General features: G+C 45.3%; 1 protein-coding gene across 4 annotated transcripts in view; it reads right to left on the reverse strand.

Annotated features, from left to right (window-relative positions):
• Positions 1 to 699: 699 nt before the first annotated feature.
• The window catches only part of LOC147701464 (DNA-directed RNA polymerases I, II, and III subunit RPABC5-like), a 72,336-nt gene continuing 55,946 nt past the window's right edge, over positions 700 to 17,089 (reverse strand). For all 4 annotated transcript variants that reach the window (XM_086930138.1, XM_086930140.1, XM_086930141.1 and 1 more), the window contains 2 exons: positions 7,086 to 7,190; positions 700 to 1,584 (listed from right to left, as the gene is read on the reverse strand). In XM_086930138.1, the coding sequence (XP_086786264.1) occupies positions 1,476 to 1,584; positions 7,086 to 7,180 (204 nt within the window). In that variant the 5' untranslated portion in view covers positions 7,181 to 7,190 and the 3' untranslated portion in view covers positions 700 to 1,475. The remainder of the gene's footprint in view (positions 1,585 to 7,085; positions 7,191 to 17,089) is intronic.

Here is a 17,089-nt window from a genome sequence, read left to right on the forward strand (position 1 = left end):
ATGCAAGAATCCACTAGAAAGTCCAACATATTTTTGCTTCTTTTTCACCTGTAGAGAGAATTGTCAGTGGATTAATCCTCCGTCGCAATCATTATCCTCCCTTTACTTAAGGCAGATTCTTGTAAAACTCATCATTGGGCACAAAGCCGCTCATGGCCCATCTTCCCCATACTTCCTTATAGCTGGCTGTAGGTCTTTCCTTCAGATGTACTTCACGTCTATCATTTAAATTGACCAAAATGCTGTTTCCTTAATCTAATTTTTAATTTCATTATTATGAACCCTTATCGTAAAAGGAGAATATTTTACCTACTTCCAACATAAACCTCAAAATATGAATTATGTTATAATTAATTCTAACCTAATTGAATATATTTAATTAAAATAACTCAACCCCATACAGTAACCCTACAAATAATTTCAACTAAATGTGAAGCAAATTAAAATAACATTGCAGTAAATGATTTCTTATATGCTCTCCAAATTAAATTATAACCCTTATTCAGATCCTAATCTTAACATTATTAAGTACATTTTAAACATAATTCTTTCTATTAATACTCACCCAAATTGTAAACGTTGTTGAGTTAATAAAAAAAATAAACCTGAATAAATGGTCTTCCAAACCCACCCTTTAAATATTATATTTTAAAATCAATATTATACTTACATTAAAAGTAAATCTCGAGACACCCAATATGAGTTATACACAAACAAGCCTTTATTTCTTCCATTTCAGTGATCTACATGAAAGTACCAAGGGTGCGGGCCGCGCTTCTGAAGGTGGAGGTTGGGGGGGGGTCTGTAGAGCCTGACAAATAGGAGAATCGCTGTTTAATGTCGCCTTTGAGTCACGTGGTAAATAGGCTACTTGGACATCCCCACAGGGATTTTTGATGCACATATGATTCCTGTAGTTTTCCGGGGGCTGTAGTCCTACAGTGTGCCCATGTGGGATCTCTTTATCACGGTGGGCGACAATATCAGGGGGGCAGTGGGGGCGACTAAGTTACTTATTGAGGGTGGCCAGAAAATGCAAATTTGTTGGGGTGATGGGGTGGGGGAGGTGGGGGGAGATTCTGGTATTTCAACTAGTACAGTCAGAGTGTGCTTGCAGGTTACTTCTCCACGGTGACCTGCAAATCAGAGTTACTTTTCGTAGGAGTTAAAGGAGGGGGCAGCGTGGAGAGGAATTTTCAGTCTTGGTGTGTACCACCATTGGAGGGCTGCTGGGCACACAGAGAGGGTTTCTCAGAGGATCTGAGGTCTCAGCCTGGGTGGAGGGATAACTTCTCAAGGAGGTTACAAGGGATCTGCTGATTAATTCTCCAAATTTGGCTGCAGCCCCAAAGGCATGAAGTTACAGCTGCAGAGTAGGCTACAGTAGTGGAGCGGAGCTTGGGGATAAAGCGCTTCCACAGGTGCTAGGGGTTACTTCTGAAAAGTGAACTCCTCCATAGCACCTTGGATTTGGATTACTTCTCCAGGGGGGCGTAGTTCAGTAACTTCTCAATGAGGTCCACATGCGACAAGAGCATCCGACGGCAGCAATACCGCTTCAAGCCCAAAGCATCCAGGGCATCTCTGAGGAGAAAATAAAACAAGCATTAGAAATGCAATCGGGCTCGGATTTATTTGAGTTTGAGCTAAAGGCATTGTAAATGGTAATGTATTTTTGCTAAGTGTTATGGAGTGTGTTAATGTGGTGGTGGGGGTAGTGTTAGTACTGGTGGTGGTGGTACTAGTAGTACTGGCGGTGGTGGTAGTACTGTTGGTGATGGTATTGGTAGTACTGTTGGTGGTGGTAGTGGTAGTACTGGTGGCTGTAGTAGTGGTAGTAGACACCACCGCTGCAGTAGCATTGGTGGTGGTACTGCTGGCTGTAATACTGGTAGTGGTAGTACTGGTGGTGGTGGTAGTGGTACTGATTATGGTAGAACTGGTATTGGTAGTACTGTTGGTGGTGGTAGTGGTAGTACTGTTGGCTGTAGTAGTGGTAGTACTGGTGGCTGTAGTAGTGGTAGTACTGGTAGTGGTAGTACTGGTACTGGTAGTACTGGTGGTGGTACTGGTACTGATTATGGTAGAACTGGTATTGGTAGTACTGTTGGTGGTGGTGGTGGTAGTACTGGTGGCTGTAGTAGTGGTGGTACTGGTAGTGGTGGTACTGGTAGTGGTGGTACTGGTAGTGGTAGTGGTACTGATTATGGTAGAACTGGTATTGGTAGTACTGTTGGTGGTGGTGGTAGTGGTAGTACTGTTGGTGGTGGTAGTAGTGGTAGTACTGGTGGCTGTAGTAGTGGTAGTACTGATGGCTGTAGTAGTGGTACTGTTGGCTGTAGTGGTGGTACTGGTAGTACTGGTAGTACTGGTGGCTGTAGTGGTGGTACTGGTACTGGTGGTAGTACTGGTGGCTGTAGTAGTGGTACTGGTGGCTGTAGTGGTGGTACTGGTAGTACTGGTGGCTGTAGTGGTGGTACTGGTACTGGTAGTACTGGTGGGCCCATTTGCACTCTGCACTACTGTTCACGTATTAGGTGTTACTAATATGAAAAGACATTTAAATAAAAAGATACTCCGGTAGCATGGCGAGAGCAAGCATGAAAAACGGGGACAACACAGAGAGGCAAGTGAGCTCAAGCTACCAAGACAGCTGCAGCTCTAAGTAGATAATACATTTGAGTAAAGAGCATCAATACAAGAAAACAAAATTCAAAAGCCTAGCAATGGAAGTCTAAGCTGAATGAAAAAAATTGACCCGTTTAGGCTCCGGTATTTGGTGCAACCAAAAATGCCATATTTTCGATAAGGAGTGTTACGTGCACGGTTACTGCTGAAAGTGTCTCATTACCAAAGTCAAAAATGGGAGTGTTACAGATACGGCTAACTTTTAAACTATCCTTATTCGTTTTTGCTTTCTCTGACCAAGGCGTTATAATCGCGTAGACCAGGTCAGATTGAAAGTTGCTCTGCAAGCGTCTTATTTTAAACAAAAACAATGAGACACACAAAGTAATGGCTGCTCTGTAAGCGTGTTGTTTTAGCAAAAACGAGAACACCATAGGGCAGGACTGAGTTAAAAGCGAGCTTGATTACAGGCACAAATAAAAGCTAGATTCTATGGCACTTACTTGGAGTTAAATCTCCGGGAAAGGCAGAGCATTCCTGCAAAGCCGCCAAACGGCGGAAAAGTCCCGTTACTAATGACTCATACTCCAGTGCGTGTTTATTTAGGTTAAGTGACCCGGAAGTTTATCCGTGAGAGTATAGACACCAGACACGGCGATAAAGATTACATACGAAAAACAAACAGCACAGAAAGCGATCACTTTCGCGATCGCAATTGTTTAAAAAAAAAACAGATCTGATGCATGTGAGTCTCTACATTGCTGGCCGGCTGTTCATGCGCGCACACAGAACTGAAGGAAAAAAAAAACAGCAGTGCACAATGGTGAACGCGCCCACAGCATCTGGATTCCATTACAGCACCTCCCTGACAGCTCCTAATTAAGATTAAAGGACGGCCTTGCGCGTAACCACTGAGAAAATGCCACAAATCGCGAACGGAAATTACAGATAGCCTATCGCGTCAAGGATACTACAAACAGCACAGCAAAGACGAATCACTATGCAGATGCCATAAAACACTAAGGAATGTGTCTGGCCAGAGCCCTAAAGAAACTTTTTTTTTTTCTTTAACATTAGGAGCTCGAAGCTCCGCCCCCACTTCGTGGTGACGTAGGCCGAGCCCTAAAAATGTAATCAGCACCTCCTGCGGAAAAGCCTAATATTCAAGCAGTTAGGATATTTAATCTGCCAGGTGGTGCCAGTTTGCAGACAGGTGCCATTTAGCTTCAACATTACAGAATTCAGTTTCTAGTAACAAAAACAGTGTCCAAATTTTGCCTAAGTAAACAAAATATGACAATTCATGTTTTTACTGTCACAAATCACCAATGACTGCCTGAAAAATGTTAAAACAAGAGACCCTTACATCAAATGTCTGGACATAAAACTGAACAAGTTACCACATCACAGAAGCCGTTCTCATGCGCATCCTCTGGCAGCTCATGGGTGGGAGCAGACATTAGAACGTCCGTGTGTGCAAACTAGAACCATCTACTCACTAGCGTTGCTTACAATTGTTAAGTCTGCATGCATATTTAACTTGGAAAGCCTTCAGAAATCGGTGTTGTAATTTATTAGCAATATTGGGATTCAGTCCAGACCCTGTGAATTTGTAATAGGAGGTTAAAAGGTCAAAAATACCTTACACATAAAGGGACAGCCTCCACTTGCATTAGAAAGTCCAAACTGCTGCAAATATTAAGAGTTTTTGGAATGTGATATAGGTGATGCTTTTTACATGGCAGCTCCTTGAGCTGCCCATCACCCTTCAGATCTAAAGGTAGGTTCTCTGCCTGGTCACAATGCCTCTGCGCCGTGTCGTGGCCAATGTAGGTTGTAGGATTATTCATACACATTTTGCCATGTCTGTTCAGCATCACTATTCTCTATTTAGTCATAACAGCTCTGACATCCAAGATGGGCCATGCTGATGCTGTATAACTTACAGTCTGCATTAAAAAAGCAACAAATGACTCATCTATTACCATCCCAAGTTGTGGATTTATAAAAAGGTGCCTGGAATGCAGGGTTAGGGGGGGTCGTAAGGTGAGGAGACGCCTGGACTAGATGCCAGTGGCTGAATAGGATCCGGTTGCACCTTACTGCCTCTGAAGTCATAGGGGTAGAGCTTGTATTTTGAAAAGGAGATCTTTCTTCGAGATGGTGTTTGTGATGTGTATGAAGCAGCAACAACCTTATGGGTGAAAGCCATTTCATGCACATACATTTATTCAATCCCGGAGACCTCCTTAGAATGCAGGTTTTTCAAGGTAAAGTAATGGATTGCCCTTCCGAATCTATCTTCCGGGCCAGACTCAAAACCTGGCTCTTTTCTAGACTCTGATTTATTACGCCACTTCCCCTCTCTGTTCCTTCTCTCCCCTCTAAGACTCAGGTTCTAGCGCCGGGACACCCCTCCGGGGGTAGCTGTGCGCTTTATAAGCTACATAAAATAAATAAAAAATAAAATTGTGGAGGAAGTGATGACCCCCTGCATAGGCTCGCCATTGACTCTCACTCTTTTGAGGCCCTTGCCACCTTTCTGGCTCTCATAGGACTGAGCAGGGTCATTCCACACCCGGGCATTGGCAAAGTAATAGGTTCCGCCTACGCAAGATCTACTGGTTGTTAATGTGTATTTAATTATTTTTTTCCTTAGCTGCTAAGTTGAGGAAAAAAGAAAAAGCAATGACACAGCCAGCGTTGACCACACCATATCACTTTTTTTTTAAACCATGTTGTACAGCAGCTTGTGCCTTTGCCATGTAAAAAAAAGTATGAGGGGTCAAGCTACACAAGGGAGGTGCGAGGGAGGACAGTGGGGGGCAGCTTAAACAGACAGTGGGTGGTGGGAAATGTGTTACAAGCAACACAAAGGAGGTGCAGGGAGGGAATAACAACATGAGAGAGGAGTGGGGAAGGGAGACGGACTGCAGGCACATGCACTAAGAGTCCTTACATTAAAAAGTACCTACTGGTGTGTGCAACCAGTGGAGGGACTTTGGCTGCAGACTGAAAGCTGTACTAAGTCAGTGCTCCACGGCAGGGACACACTTGTAGCGCTTGGAGGAAGCAGAAGGTGCTGACTAATCAGAAGTAAGGAAACAAGAGCTACGTGGAAGCCACACAATGGTACGTAATTGGGGCGGGGGCTCAATACCGGTTATAAGCTTTTTTTGTTTTATCAATAGATTTTACCAACAGTGCACACATGCTGCTCAGAAAAACCTAAAACAGAAGGGTTGTTGTGATCAATGGGCATTATTTGGAACCGATTGAGGTCAGTTAAGTGAGGCCCCGTCAAGAGATGGGACTAATAGAAAAAGTCAGACTACTGGGGTATGGCCAGAGTCATTTTTGCTGTGACAATGTGGAACATTTTTAATTTTTTACTTGCATAAGCTGCAGCCATTTTGGCTGTGGTATCCATTTAGGTTTCCTCCATAATTCTTTTGTCCTTTCACTCTGCTTGTGCTATCTATGTTAGTTGTGCTATCTAAGTTAGTTGACTTACTGAGTCAGCTAAAAGCAATGTATGTTCTGAGAGTTATAGCTGCCAGGTCATCGGTTAACTGTCAATCATCTATTGCTGCCATCTGCATTTCTGTTCCCCCCTCCCACTTTGCTGACCATGTGGTTTTTATCTGCCCATGTTTGTTGGTAACTATTTCTAAAACTGTTCTTTCCATTTCTGTTCACATGCTTACAATGCACCAAACCTGTATTTAAAGGGCACTGGTTTGTGAAGCCAGTGTACTACTTCAGGCAGCACTTGAGAGTGCTGTGAGAATGTGGTCCCACTCATGAGTGATTAATAATCTTGTTATTTATTTCCTACTCCAGTGCTGATCGCTACTTTCTTGGTTTTTGAACCCTTGGACAAAATGGTGACCCTGTCCCAGTGTACCCCTAAAAAGGTACATTTCCACAATATCATGATGAAGGCTGTGCTTCCCTTCTAATCAATCTGGTCCTCAGATGTCCCAAGCAGCAAGGTGCCACCTCTCACCGCCCTCGGTGCAGTAGATTAGCCTGCATCCAGTGGGCAGCCCATGATAGTACTGTGCCATATTGTAATAAATCCAGGGGAAACCATGTTCTGACCCTTCAGCGCCATTAGCCGCTACCCAGTGCTGTGTAAAAGATTCAAATTCACTGTGCAATCCTTGACCTAGGTAAGGCGGTGCAAACAAGCACACTCCATTCTAGACTGTAGACAAAATCCACCCAGTCATCACTTGAGACAGACATGCAGTGTCCCATGCAATGACGTACTAACCCACACTACAGTCTGGGGTGCTCATTATGCCCCAGTAGTCAAAGCCAGAGCAAGCCGCTGTGGGACTCTGTGGGACTCTGACCCACATGAATGCATGGTCTTGCTAGCCACCAAGGGTCTTTCTGTGCATGGAGGGTGGGCTGTGTGTAGAGACAAACACATGTCAAGCTGTACTTACCCCTCAGTGTACTCTGCCTGCAGGAGGCCCAGGTAAGCTTCCCATTTGTTACCGACCACCTTTCCACAGGTGAAGCATCTCACAGGAATTATCATAGCGCTGCCACTGTGAAGAGAGGAGATATGAGCCACAGGAGAACAGGGTGTGGCTGAGCTAGTCAGCCGCACAGCGGACCACCAAAATGTCCATCCCAGAACAGATAAAACACTTTCAATAAAAATAATGATAATAGCAGACAAAGTAATATGATGTGCAGTGATATTTATACAACCAAAGGCATACCCTAAATCAGTGGTTCCTAACCTGAGATCCGGGGACCCCTGGGATGCGCAAAGCCTCCTCAGGGAGTTAGCAACTACTTAGAAAATCAGATATTAACAGATTGATAGAGCGTATATATTAATAAAGAAGCCAAATGTAAAATTTAAATTTTTTAAATGTACTGAATGTGTGCAGGAGTTTGAAATTGGAGACTAAAAAAATAAATAGAGTATCCTTAGATTGATTTGTGGGAGCACTAAACCAGTGCATCAAACAGATTATAGTATGGATGAAGAGTGGCCTGAATTGAATTTAGAAAAGCTCCAACCTTCCTATTAAAATGTTAATTTTTTTTATGTGTTTGTGAATAAAAAACAACATTTGTGCTTTTATTTGAATGTTTTTTTCTGTATTTTGTTGTGTATCGTTTTCGTAGTTCAATTAATCTACAGTACTTAAGCTGGGGCCCTTGGCTAGCAGTCATGACTAGGGAAGTGGGGGGATCCCCAGATTCAGATAATAAATCGGGGGGAGTTCAGTATTGATTAATTGGGGTCCCCAGAAGTCACAACGATAAGAACCACTGCCCTAAAGCTCAGCAGCTCAGACAAAGACACAGAATCAGGTTTATCAAGTCAGATGCAGCACCTCAAAATGCAATGCAGAACAGTTTCCCTTATAATCACAAGAGGGCCCACCTGAAAGCGCACAGAAAAGCAGAATAACCTTCTCTGCCACCACAGTGGGTACAGGTGAGTGCTGCGATGCCCTGGCACACTCCTTGGCTCAAAGGCTAATTTTACTCCTCAGGTAATACCCAATGAACAAGCCTGGAGGAGAGTTTACTTACCCGAGTATTACAGTCCTCTATTAGCTGGAGGGGGTGAGAAGGGCATGGCCTAGGCTTGGTTGCTAATGCCCCACGCTGTGGGTTCAGTCAAAGTAGTGTCATCTTGTACTTGCACAGCTGCGGGATCTCCAATCACACCACTCCTTCTGCAGAACCCTCATCAGGATCAAGACATGAAGTCCTTACCACCTTCAGAGGGAAAGGGGCCCTTTCTTCAGGGGATGAGCCCAGGAGCAGAGGGGAATAAGAAGGAAAGCTATTCCTCCCACATGCTCAAGGATTACCGTGACCACTCACATAGTCCATTTGTTTCAGGGTGGTAACATGATCTGGTGGACCTACACTCCACCAATGTCACAAAGCCATATACCAATGTCCTCATAAATTGTGTTCCTCCATCTAAAATGAACTCCTTACGGAAGCCCTCCCTCCTCCCCCAGCAAACAGCTGCATTACATCCAAGAATTGACTTATTTGTGGCTTTGCCTAAAACCACAGCTTCGGGGTCACTGCATGGTGTAAACCATGTCCATCAGTATGCACCGCTTGCCATTAAGGCCATAGGAATTTAGGTGATCATCAATGTGAATGGCTATTAACCAGTGATTAATTTGAGCCGGTGGGGCAACCAGCACTCATTTTGGGGACCGGAACTCGATTTCTGGAGTAGACAATATTGAGTGCAAGAGACAAGAATAAAACAAAGCGTAAAGACAGGAAGAGAAAGGGAAAACCCAATATAAAGGGAGAAAGCAGGAACCTGCTAGTGTGAAATAAAGATGCAGGAGTGTCCTGTATCCGATTAAAGGGGAATGAGACGAATTCGGAACTATAGAGCCTTTGTATTGGGTGCGCCGACATTTAACTGTACCGGCCGCGGGGTTCCAAGCAGAGCTTTGGACACCAGCACTCCTTTAAAAAAATTAACTACTGCTACTGATTGAAAGGATCCCTCTCCATTCCACAACCACTGAAAGGGAACTTGATGGAAGATTTGGGATGGCCTCCAGTGTGTAGCCAGCAGGGCATGTTCGGAGGTAAATCTCCAGATCAGTAATAAATATTGGACACAAAACTGTTCAGCAAACAAGGTCTGAATTTAGCAAGGCCTAGGTCTCCAGCAAGAATGTATTTGCCAGCCTCATTTCCCGTTCATTAATGGACTTGTAGCCGCCAAACAATGTAGGCTTTCCACCCAGGGGTGATTTACAGGGATAACTAAAGAGAAGTCTCCTCTACCAGTATTGTATGCACTGCAACCCAACCCAGAGATTGTCAGGGTTAAGCTCCAGAATCCAAACCATGGGGAGACAAAGCACGTCAAGGACCTATAGGGGAAACAGAAGTGTGGAAGTGGGGGGAGAAAGCAGCCAGGAACTTTGAAGGACCCATGAACCTAATACAAATCAAATCAGGGGCATTTATTAGGCGCACAATTCACCCGTAAGTCTCATGGTGCTAGCAGACAACTCAAATAGAATCAGCTAAGAAAAGAAAGTCGGTTAGTTATCAAACGGCCATGTTTTTAGATCCCTCCGAAAACAATTGTGGTCAGGGATAGCGCAAAAGTGTAAAGGCAGTTTGTACGGGAGTTCCTTCTGATCCTTCTCCAATATTATCAAACTGCACATAAGAGACAATGGAGTTTCCACTGTGGCTGAGACAACGAGAGGGCAGACATGATGGGAAAGGACAGTTCTTCATGTCGCCAGCATGATTGTATCGGTCACCAAACTCAGCCCCCAGATCCAGCGCCCTCTACAATGGTCTGGACGATCAAGGTTGCTGTGCAGCACCTCCTCTGAAAGGACCCAGTGATCGAGGCCATACTCTAGGGAGTCTGATTCCAGAAATTCTCAGGAATATAACCAAGGATGTGGGGTCCATCGTTCCAGGTCACTAAGGAGCTCACCTACACTTAGGGAGACATGTGAAGGTAAAATAGGTGTAGTTCCGTTTCGGATATACGGGCTTCCAGGCATTGGTTCAGGATGCTGGACTAAGTGAGCTTCAGGATTTCTCCCTCCTGCCCCCTGTGGAGCTCCAGATTTGCAGCTTCTTCCAATTACACTACTACTGGAGACCTACCTTTGGGAATGGAGAGGCTTACATCACCCATATGCAGGTGGGCAGAATGGCAAAGGAAGCGTTTTAACAAGCTCCACCTTCCAGTGTGCAAAGGCCTCGGCTGCCAACAGCACTCAAGGGCCTGGTCACTACCACCCACCATCCCCTCTCGTCAAGCCTCACCTACAGGCTCCCTTGGAGTTCCTCTGAGATTGTCTAAGGATCCACCCTGATCTGATTAGTTCAATGTGTGATAATATAACTACAACTTTGTCCAAGTTCAGTTGTCAAGACCGTCCCACCTGCTGAGCAGTTGCGATGCAGGTGCTCAGTCGAGACAGGCCTCTTTCGTTGGCGCTCTACTCTATTTTAAGATTCTAAAAACACATTTTCCAAAGGTTTTGCATTTATCAGTGTATGGGGGCTATAAGGATTTCAGAGAATGGACACATTATGAAGAATGGGCTTTGTAGTATGACATTTTGAAATACTTGCCTGCACGGAAAGGGATTCCTTCAACTAGAGCTTCTAAAGGATTTCAAAAATCCAGGTGATCAAGTCATATGCAGTACCCAGGAATACACTGTACAACAGTCTCCGTTAGACCTCAGTGCAGCGTACGTCACACGCCTACGTCACATCAGCTTTCTCTAAGAACATGGGCAGATAGGAAGGAGCCTCCTCAGATCATCTACACTGGAACTTTTACATCCTCAAAAATAGCCCCACATCTTGCCCTCCAGGGAGGCTTGATAACCCTCGCCCGTCCCGGGTCCGTTTCCTGCATACATTGCCAAGCCCACCATCATCATTGAGTACCATGAGCCAGCGGCATAGACAGGATCTCGGCACTCTCCTACCCTTCCCAGCATGCTGCATCAGAGGTCACACACACCGCTTTTGCATACTATGAACGCTAGTTTGTAGCGTAGGAGGGGAGCAGAGTCAGACTGAAATGCCAGTGAGCGGGCAGAGGGTATACATGGAAGACTGAGAACAGGACAGACCCAGTCACATGAAAAGGAGGCGGCAGCTGTTCCCCTTAACCATGCAAGGCAGTTACCAGTTGTGCCATGTTTCACTTGTGTACAGTCTTGACATGGCCAATATACTTATACCCTGGCCACCATGAATCACCAACATCTCTAGTGCACAGTTCTGAGGCAGCTGTTTGAAGAAGCATCGTGCCTGTTGGCGTTCTTCGGTGCAAGGATTAACCCTCTTCTCGCTCCAGCATTTACTCTCCAGCATCCAGGTAGAGTAAGACAAGCAGGAGTCCTCAGGAATGGAGGAGGGTGGAGGTGAGAAGGGTACAGCGTTTTTTCGGAGTGAATCAGATGAATGGTTTCAGCTTTGAGCTGGCACAAAGGAGGTTGTTGCCCAGATATAGGATTTGCACTTTGGGGGAGGAAGACCAAGGAGAGAATTTGGGAAGTTTAAATGAGGGCAGGGATACGTATGTGGAATGAGACTGGTCATAAGTTGAGGCGATACATTTATATTGTTGCAGAAATGAGAGATCAGACATTTAAAAAGAAGCGGAGTAGAACATTTGGGGACCACTTGGAATGGCAAATTATGGTAAAAACGAGTGAGGAGAGAAGGAACTGGGAGTGAGAGTTGTAAAAATAAATTATATTTTTCGAATGGTTGGTATTGGTTGTCATTTTGTTAGGTTCTAGCGAGAGTGCAGCTGTTGCCCTACAGTTATGCGTGCACCACCAGAGGGACCTTGTCTCCGCCCACATGTTGGGAATCAGGAGTATGGGCAGAAATTGAGTGCTTTCACTAAAAAGTGCTCAGTCTCCAGCAGCTGTGATCATTGTTTATTTATCAAGCTGCCTGAACTTGAACTTTCAAGGGCACACACGTGGCACTGGAGTGCTATTAAAGGGTCTTAGGTAACTAGATAATGTATGTTGGATTTCAACAGCAGCACAGATGGAAAGTACGGGGTAATTAATCTATATGGAGTTTTCGATCTGGCGTGACAGTGCAACTGTCGCATGACCTTTAATCCAAACCAATATTATTCTACAGGTCTTTGCTTCCACACAAATGCATAACTATTCCCATGCTGTTTACTTCTAATGCTTCACTTGATCATACAACATTCTTTTAAAGCCAGACCCATTAGCATTGCCAAAGCTTGTTAGATGCTTTGAGCAGGGAGTTTGGTCAGCTGGCAGACTTCATGGGAAGATTTCCTTTTGTGCAGAAGTTCAGAACCAGAACCTCAATGTTAGTCAAGGTTGTTTAGGTTAAAGTATCGCAGGAGGATTGGTTGAGTTCCTGTGTAAACAGGCCAGTTTGGGGAGGAAGCAGGTTTATTTTTCTCATGTAATACGATTTTCTATAGCACAAAATTCACCCAAAGATGCCAGCCAGCTATTCAAAAGGACCAGTTAAATAATATCAGGACTTCAGAGTACATGAGTGATATTAAAGATACAAACAGAAAAACTAAATTCACACAAGAATGGTAGTAAGTACATCAGTCTACTACAGATACTAGTGGTTAGAGTTACATATATACAAGCCTCTTCGCCACGATCCACTCAACAGCCGCCGTGCCACTCTGGGTTCCCCGGGCATCTGCCACTACGGTGGATCGAGGAAGGCGGACATCACCGGAGGTCAGAAAGCACCTTTTCCACCATGATCTGCCTCTGGCAGCACTCCTAAGTTGCCAACAGGCAGTCCCAGCCCAGTCGGCTCGGTCCTTTAACACTCAAGTGGGCCTTTAATGGCCAGTAGAGCACACTACATCTTTCTCTAAGGCCATAATAAAAAACCATTTGAAATGAAAAACCTCCCATCACGTAAAGTACTGTTGGCTAAAACAGCATAACTAACCGAAGAGGTCTTATTACCAGCAACGTCTCCTCCATGAAGGCAGAGGAGCAACGCCCACCTCCACCAACAGCAAATAAAATGAGTTTCTAACCTGTTTTATTTTAATCCCCCCTGGACCCGCCCCCAGGACTCTGAGTCTTGGGGGTAGGTCCAGGGGAATTACACTGTTGGGGGGGGGGGGGGGTGGAAGAATTAGAGGGGTAGTGCTAGTGTGACCTTGTCCCTTCACTGCCCATGAGGTGTTTGGCTGTCGTTTCAGGCCAGCCAAACATCTCATGCGCAGTGAAGCATTCTCCAGCCCCAGCAACGCAGGCACAGGCTCCCAGTCTGCCTGGGAGAGCAAAGTCACAGCACTCAGGCCAGTCCTGGCAGCATCATGATTGGCTAGAGTGAAGTCTGGGAACCTGTCCCAGGAGCAGGAAGAGCGCAATGGAGCACACGGCAGAGGTGGCGATCAGGTAAGTTTATTTATTTGTTTAATTTTGTACACCCTATGCACCCCTACCCCCAGCTCTTTCCTCTACCGGCCTGCACCGCCACTTTGGCAGGGGGCAGGCTAACTTAGGAGCTATGAAAGTTTAAGACTTACGTAGGCAACCCCTTAGCTAGGCTTTCCTAGATGTAGGAAAGATAATGGAAAGGTGAAGCAGTACCAAGAAAAGTACGACTATAGGCACACGAATGCAAAGAAATGACAGATAAAAAGCCAGAACCAGTTAAAGATCTTACCTAGCATGGGACAATTTGCGGACTATCTAGAAAGAAGTCCATTTTCTCTTGCTCAAATGCGCGTTTGAGTAATGAGATTATATTTCACTGCAAGGATTTCAGGCCCTTTCCCGTGATACCACTTGCCATTAAACACCCAGCACTCTACCTGTGTAGAGAAATCTGTACCTTATGGTTTAAACCGGTCGTGAAACAGGTATTCTCAAGTTCTTCCCTTCCAGACACTACTGTCAGCGAGTGGAAATGGCATTAAGCACTTATGCCATAGATTCGACTTGTGAGAGCCAACACACGTGAACACAGGCAATTACAGATGCTAGGTTCTCGGATTGCATGTGGGAAGTGGCTTCTTGGATGAAAAATAACGGTCTCCAACTTAATAGCGGGAAGACAAATTCTATTATTTGGCAAAGCAAAGCAGATTTGGTTGAAAGATGCATGGCCTCCTGAGTTGCGAACCGGTTCATGGCCAAAAAAAAGGTAGTAAAAAAATCTGGCCATTCTTTTCGAATGCTAAGCTTTCTACAGCTTACCAGGTTAAGTCAATTTATAGCTCTTGTTTTCGCATTTTTCACCCTCTTAGGAAATGTTTTACCTTGGGTTCCCCTCAACTGTAGAAAGTCCATTAGACAAGCCCCAATACCTAGTTGTATAGACGGTGGCAATGCTCTCCTTATTGCCACTGAGTCCCTTCTGTCAAGATTGCAGGTGATTCAGAAGGGGGAGGCCGGGCAGGTCTTCTGTCTTCCTTCTTGCTGCCCCTCGGTCCATTCCCAAGATCTTTACATTGGCCCCCCATTAGAAAGCACAGTATTTTTAGGCTTCTGTCTCATGCCCACAGAGCTTTGAAAGGGGGAAGGCTTGGACTGTCTTCGTTCAATAATAAGGTTCTACTATCGGGTCAGGAGCCTTAGAACTTCCAATACAGCAGTGGCTCGTCCAGTCATGGCGTCACATTTGGACGACTCAGAATAGGAGCCATTCTTTCTCCCGTCTGGCCCCGCATCATTAAAATTCGCTGCGACTCAAATTAGCACTTGTCAAAATTTGACAACTTTTTAAAAACCTGGTTATTTTCAGGTCTTAGTCAGCCTTAGGCACCCTTTTTGGGTGAAGCCTCAGGGCCGGGATCCTCCTGTGGGAGCAAAAGATGACAGGACATTGCTATTTAAATGCAGAGACGGCATTTATCACATTCTAGCCATATTCAGAGGTAAAATAGTCCCTCATGCATTCCAGTGGAAGCACTTCCTATAAAGCAGAATTGATACACCAAGTAGTCAATAACATGAGGTGTGAAAATGATACTTCTCTGGGTGGAGCCAGAATCTAATCTATGTACAAGTTAAAGAATTGGTGACAATAGGCTCTAATATCTAAGACCTCAAAATGGTTCTTTTTTGTGTTTTTTTGTTACACGCACGCGAGAGGGCAAGCATGGGAGCATTCCACATGTAGAGAATTACTAAGGAGACAGGCAGGTGAGATTGGTGAGGAATTGTGGCAAATCCGAGGTCCAAACAGCCCAGTTCTATGCGCATCCCTGGCAGTCAGCCTCACCTTTTAGCCAAAGGACTTCTGTATGCGGAGAACTGAAGGCTCGTCCTTAGCATGTGATGTGTACAACTACTGCCTCCATAAAGCAACATTCTCACTGGCTGAAGGCCTCGCTGCTGGCCCAGCGCCACTTGTCATCTACAAGTTAGGCCTGTTGCTAGTCAGAGCTTACGTCAGAGTAGTAATGGGGTCCAGCTACTGAGAGTGAACAGCAAGAAAGATATCAGGCGGACGCTTCTGACAAGAATTACCACCCAGCTTCGAAGAAGCACAGCTGCCAGGCTGCCTCAAGGTCACATGAGACACCCTGAGACGGGCACTGCTTAGCAGCCAACAGGACTTCTTTGTATGCTGGATTTTTGAACCCAGTATAAGAAGGGAAACTACAAGTCCCAGAAACCAAACTGGTGTAAGCTGAAATGACATGATTTCGTAAAGTAGCCACAACTGGCACAGGGCAGGCATGTCAGAGCTTATACCCCAAAGTAGTAGCTTCCATAGCAAATAAAGCCACTTTGGTGAAGAAAAGTCTCTGCCCCGCGGTACAACTCTGAAAATGGAGGATTTCCTTCTGCCACTACAGCGCTGGAACAAAGTCTGCCAAAACTGCAGCTAAACGGGCAGGGATTTTAAGACTAAGAGGCAGATTTACAATTACTGGCGCATCCCTGCATATCGGCAAGTATGCGCCAGTAATTGTGCGCTGCAGCTCCGCGACCCATGATAAATGCGGCGCACCATGGGGCAAAAACGGCACAGATGCGTCACGCATCTGTGCCGTAAAAGCAGCGCATTGCTGGAGTTACGTCGCAAGCGCGACGCAGCTCCAGCAATGATCAGGGGGGCCCTATGTGTACAATGCTGTGTCAATCCTTACGCCTGCTTCAAGCAGGCGCAGGGTTTTGACGCAGCATGGTCCCAAAAGTGACCGAGTGAAATCTTGTAGATTTCACTCAGCCACTTTTGGGAGGCGTTCCTGCGCAGGAACGCCTCCCCCTACGATCGTACGTCTCTTCTGGCGCAGGGCTTTACAACGTGACGCATCTGGGAGATGCGTCACATTGTAAATACCCCGCACCATGGTGCATTTTTTGCGCCGCCGCTGCGTCACAAAAGTGACGCAACAGTGGCGTAAAAGCAGCGCAAGGGGCTTGTAAATCTGCCCCGAAATGTGCTGCAGAAGAGGCATGAATCGAAAGCTGAGGCTGTAATTAGAGTGTACAGGATTGCTGCACGAGTAGCTAAGCCAGCATGTATTTTTCTTTTCATTCCGATACTTGCATTCACTTTTTTTATTAATAGGATAAACACAAGTACCAGAATGGAAAGTAACAAAATCTGGATTTAATGTGTTACACTTGGAACCGGGAAACGTCAGAGCTCAGAAAAATGTGAAGGGATTAAAGGCTGTGGAAGATGCTAAAAAGCAGACAGCGTTTCAACGCTAAAGGCGCTCCAGAGCAGGCAGAGAGGGGTTCATGTATCAAATAAAAGGATAACAGATGGCTCCATGTCACTAAAAACACAATGCGCCAATCCTAAGGTTTTCTATAGCGGGCGTCTTGGTTTAATAGGATCAGTTGAGATAACCAGCCCCTCAACTCCCAGAAAGCACAAGAATGTCAAACAGAAATTCTAGACCTGGAGCATAGAGCTGCATTGTAATCTTGTCAGTTTATTGGGA

This window comes from Lissotriton vulgaris, chromosome 7, assembly GCF_964263255.1.
Source record: "Lissotriton vulgaris chromosome 7, aLisVul1.2, whole genome shotgun sequence".
NCBI classification, from domain to species: Eukaryota; Metazoa; Chordata; class Amphibia; order Caudata; family Salamandridae; genus Lissotriton; species Lissotriton vulgaris.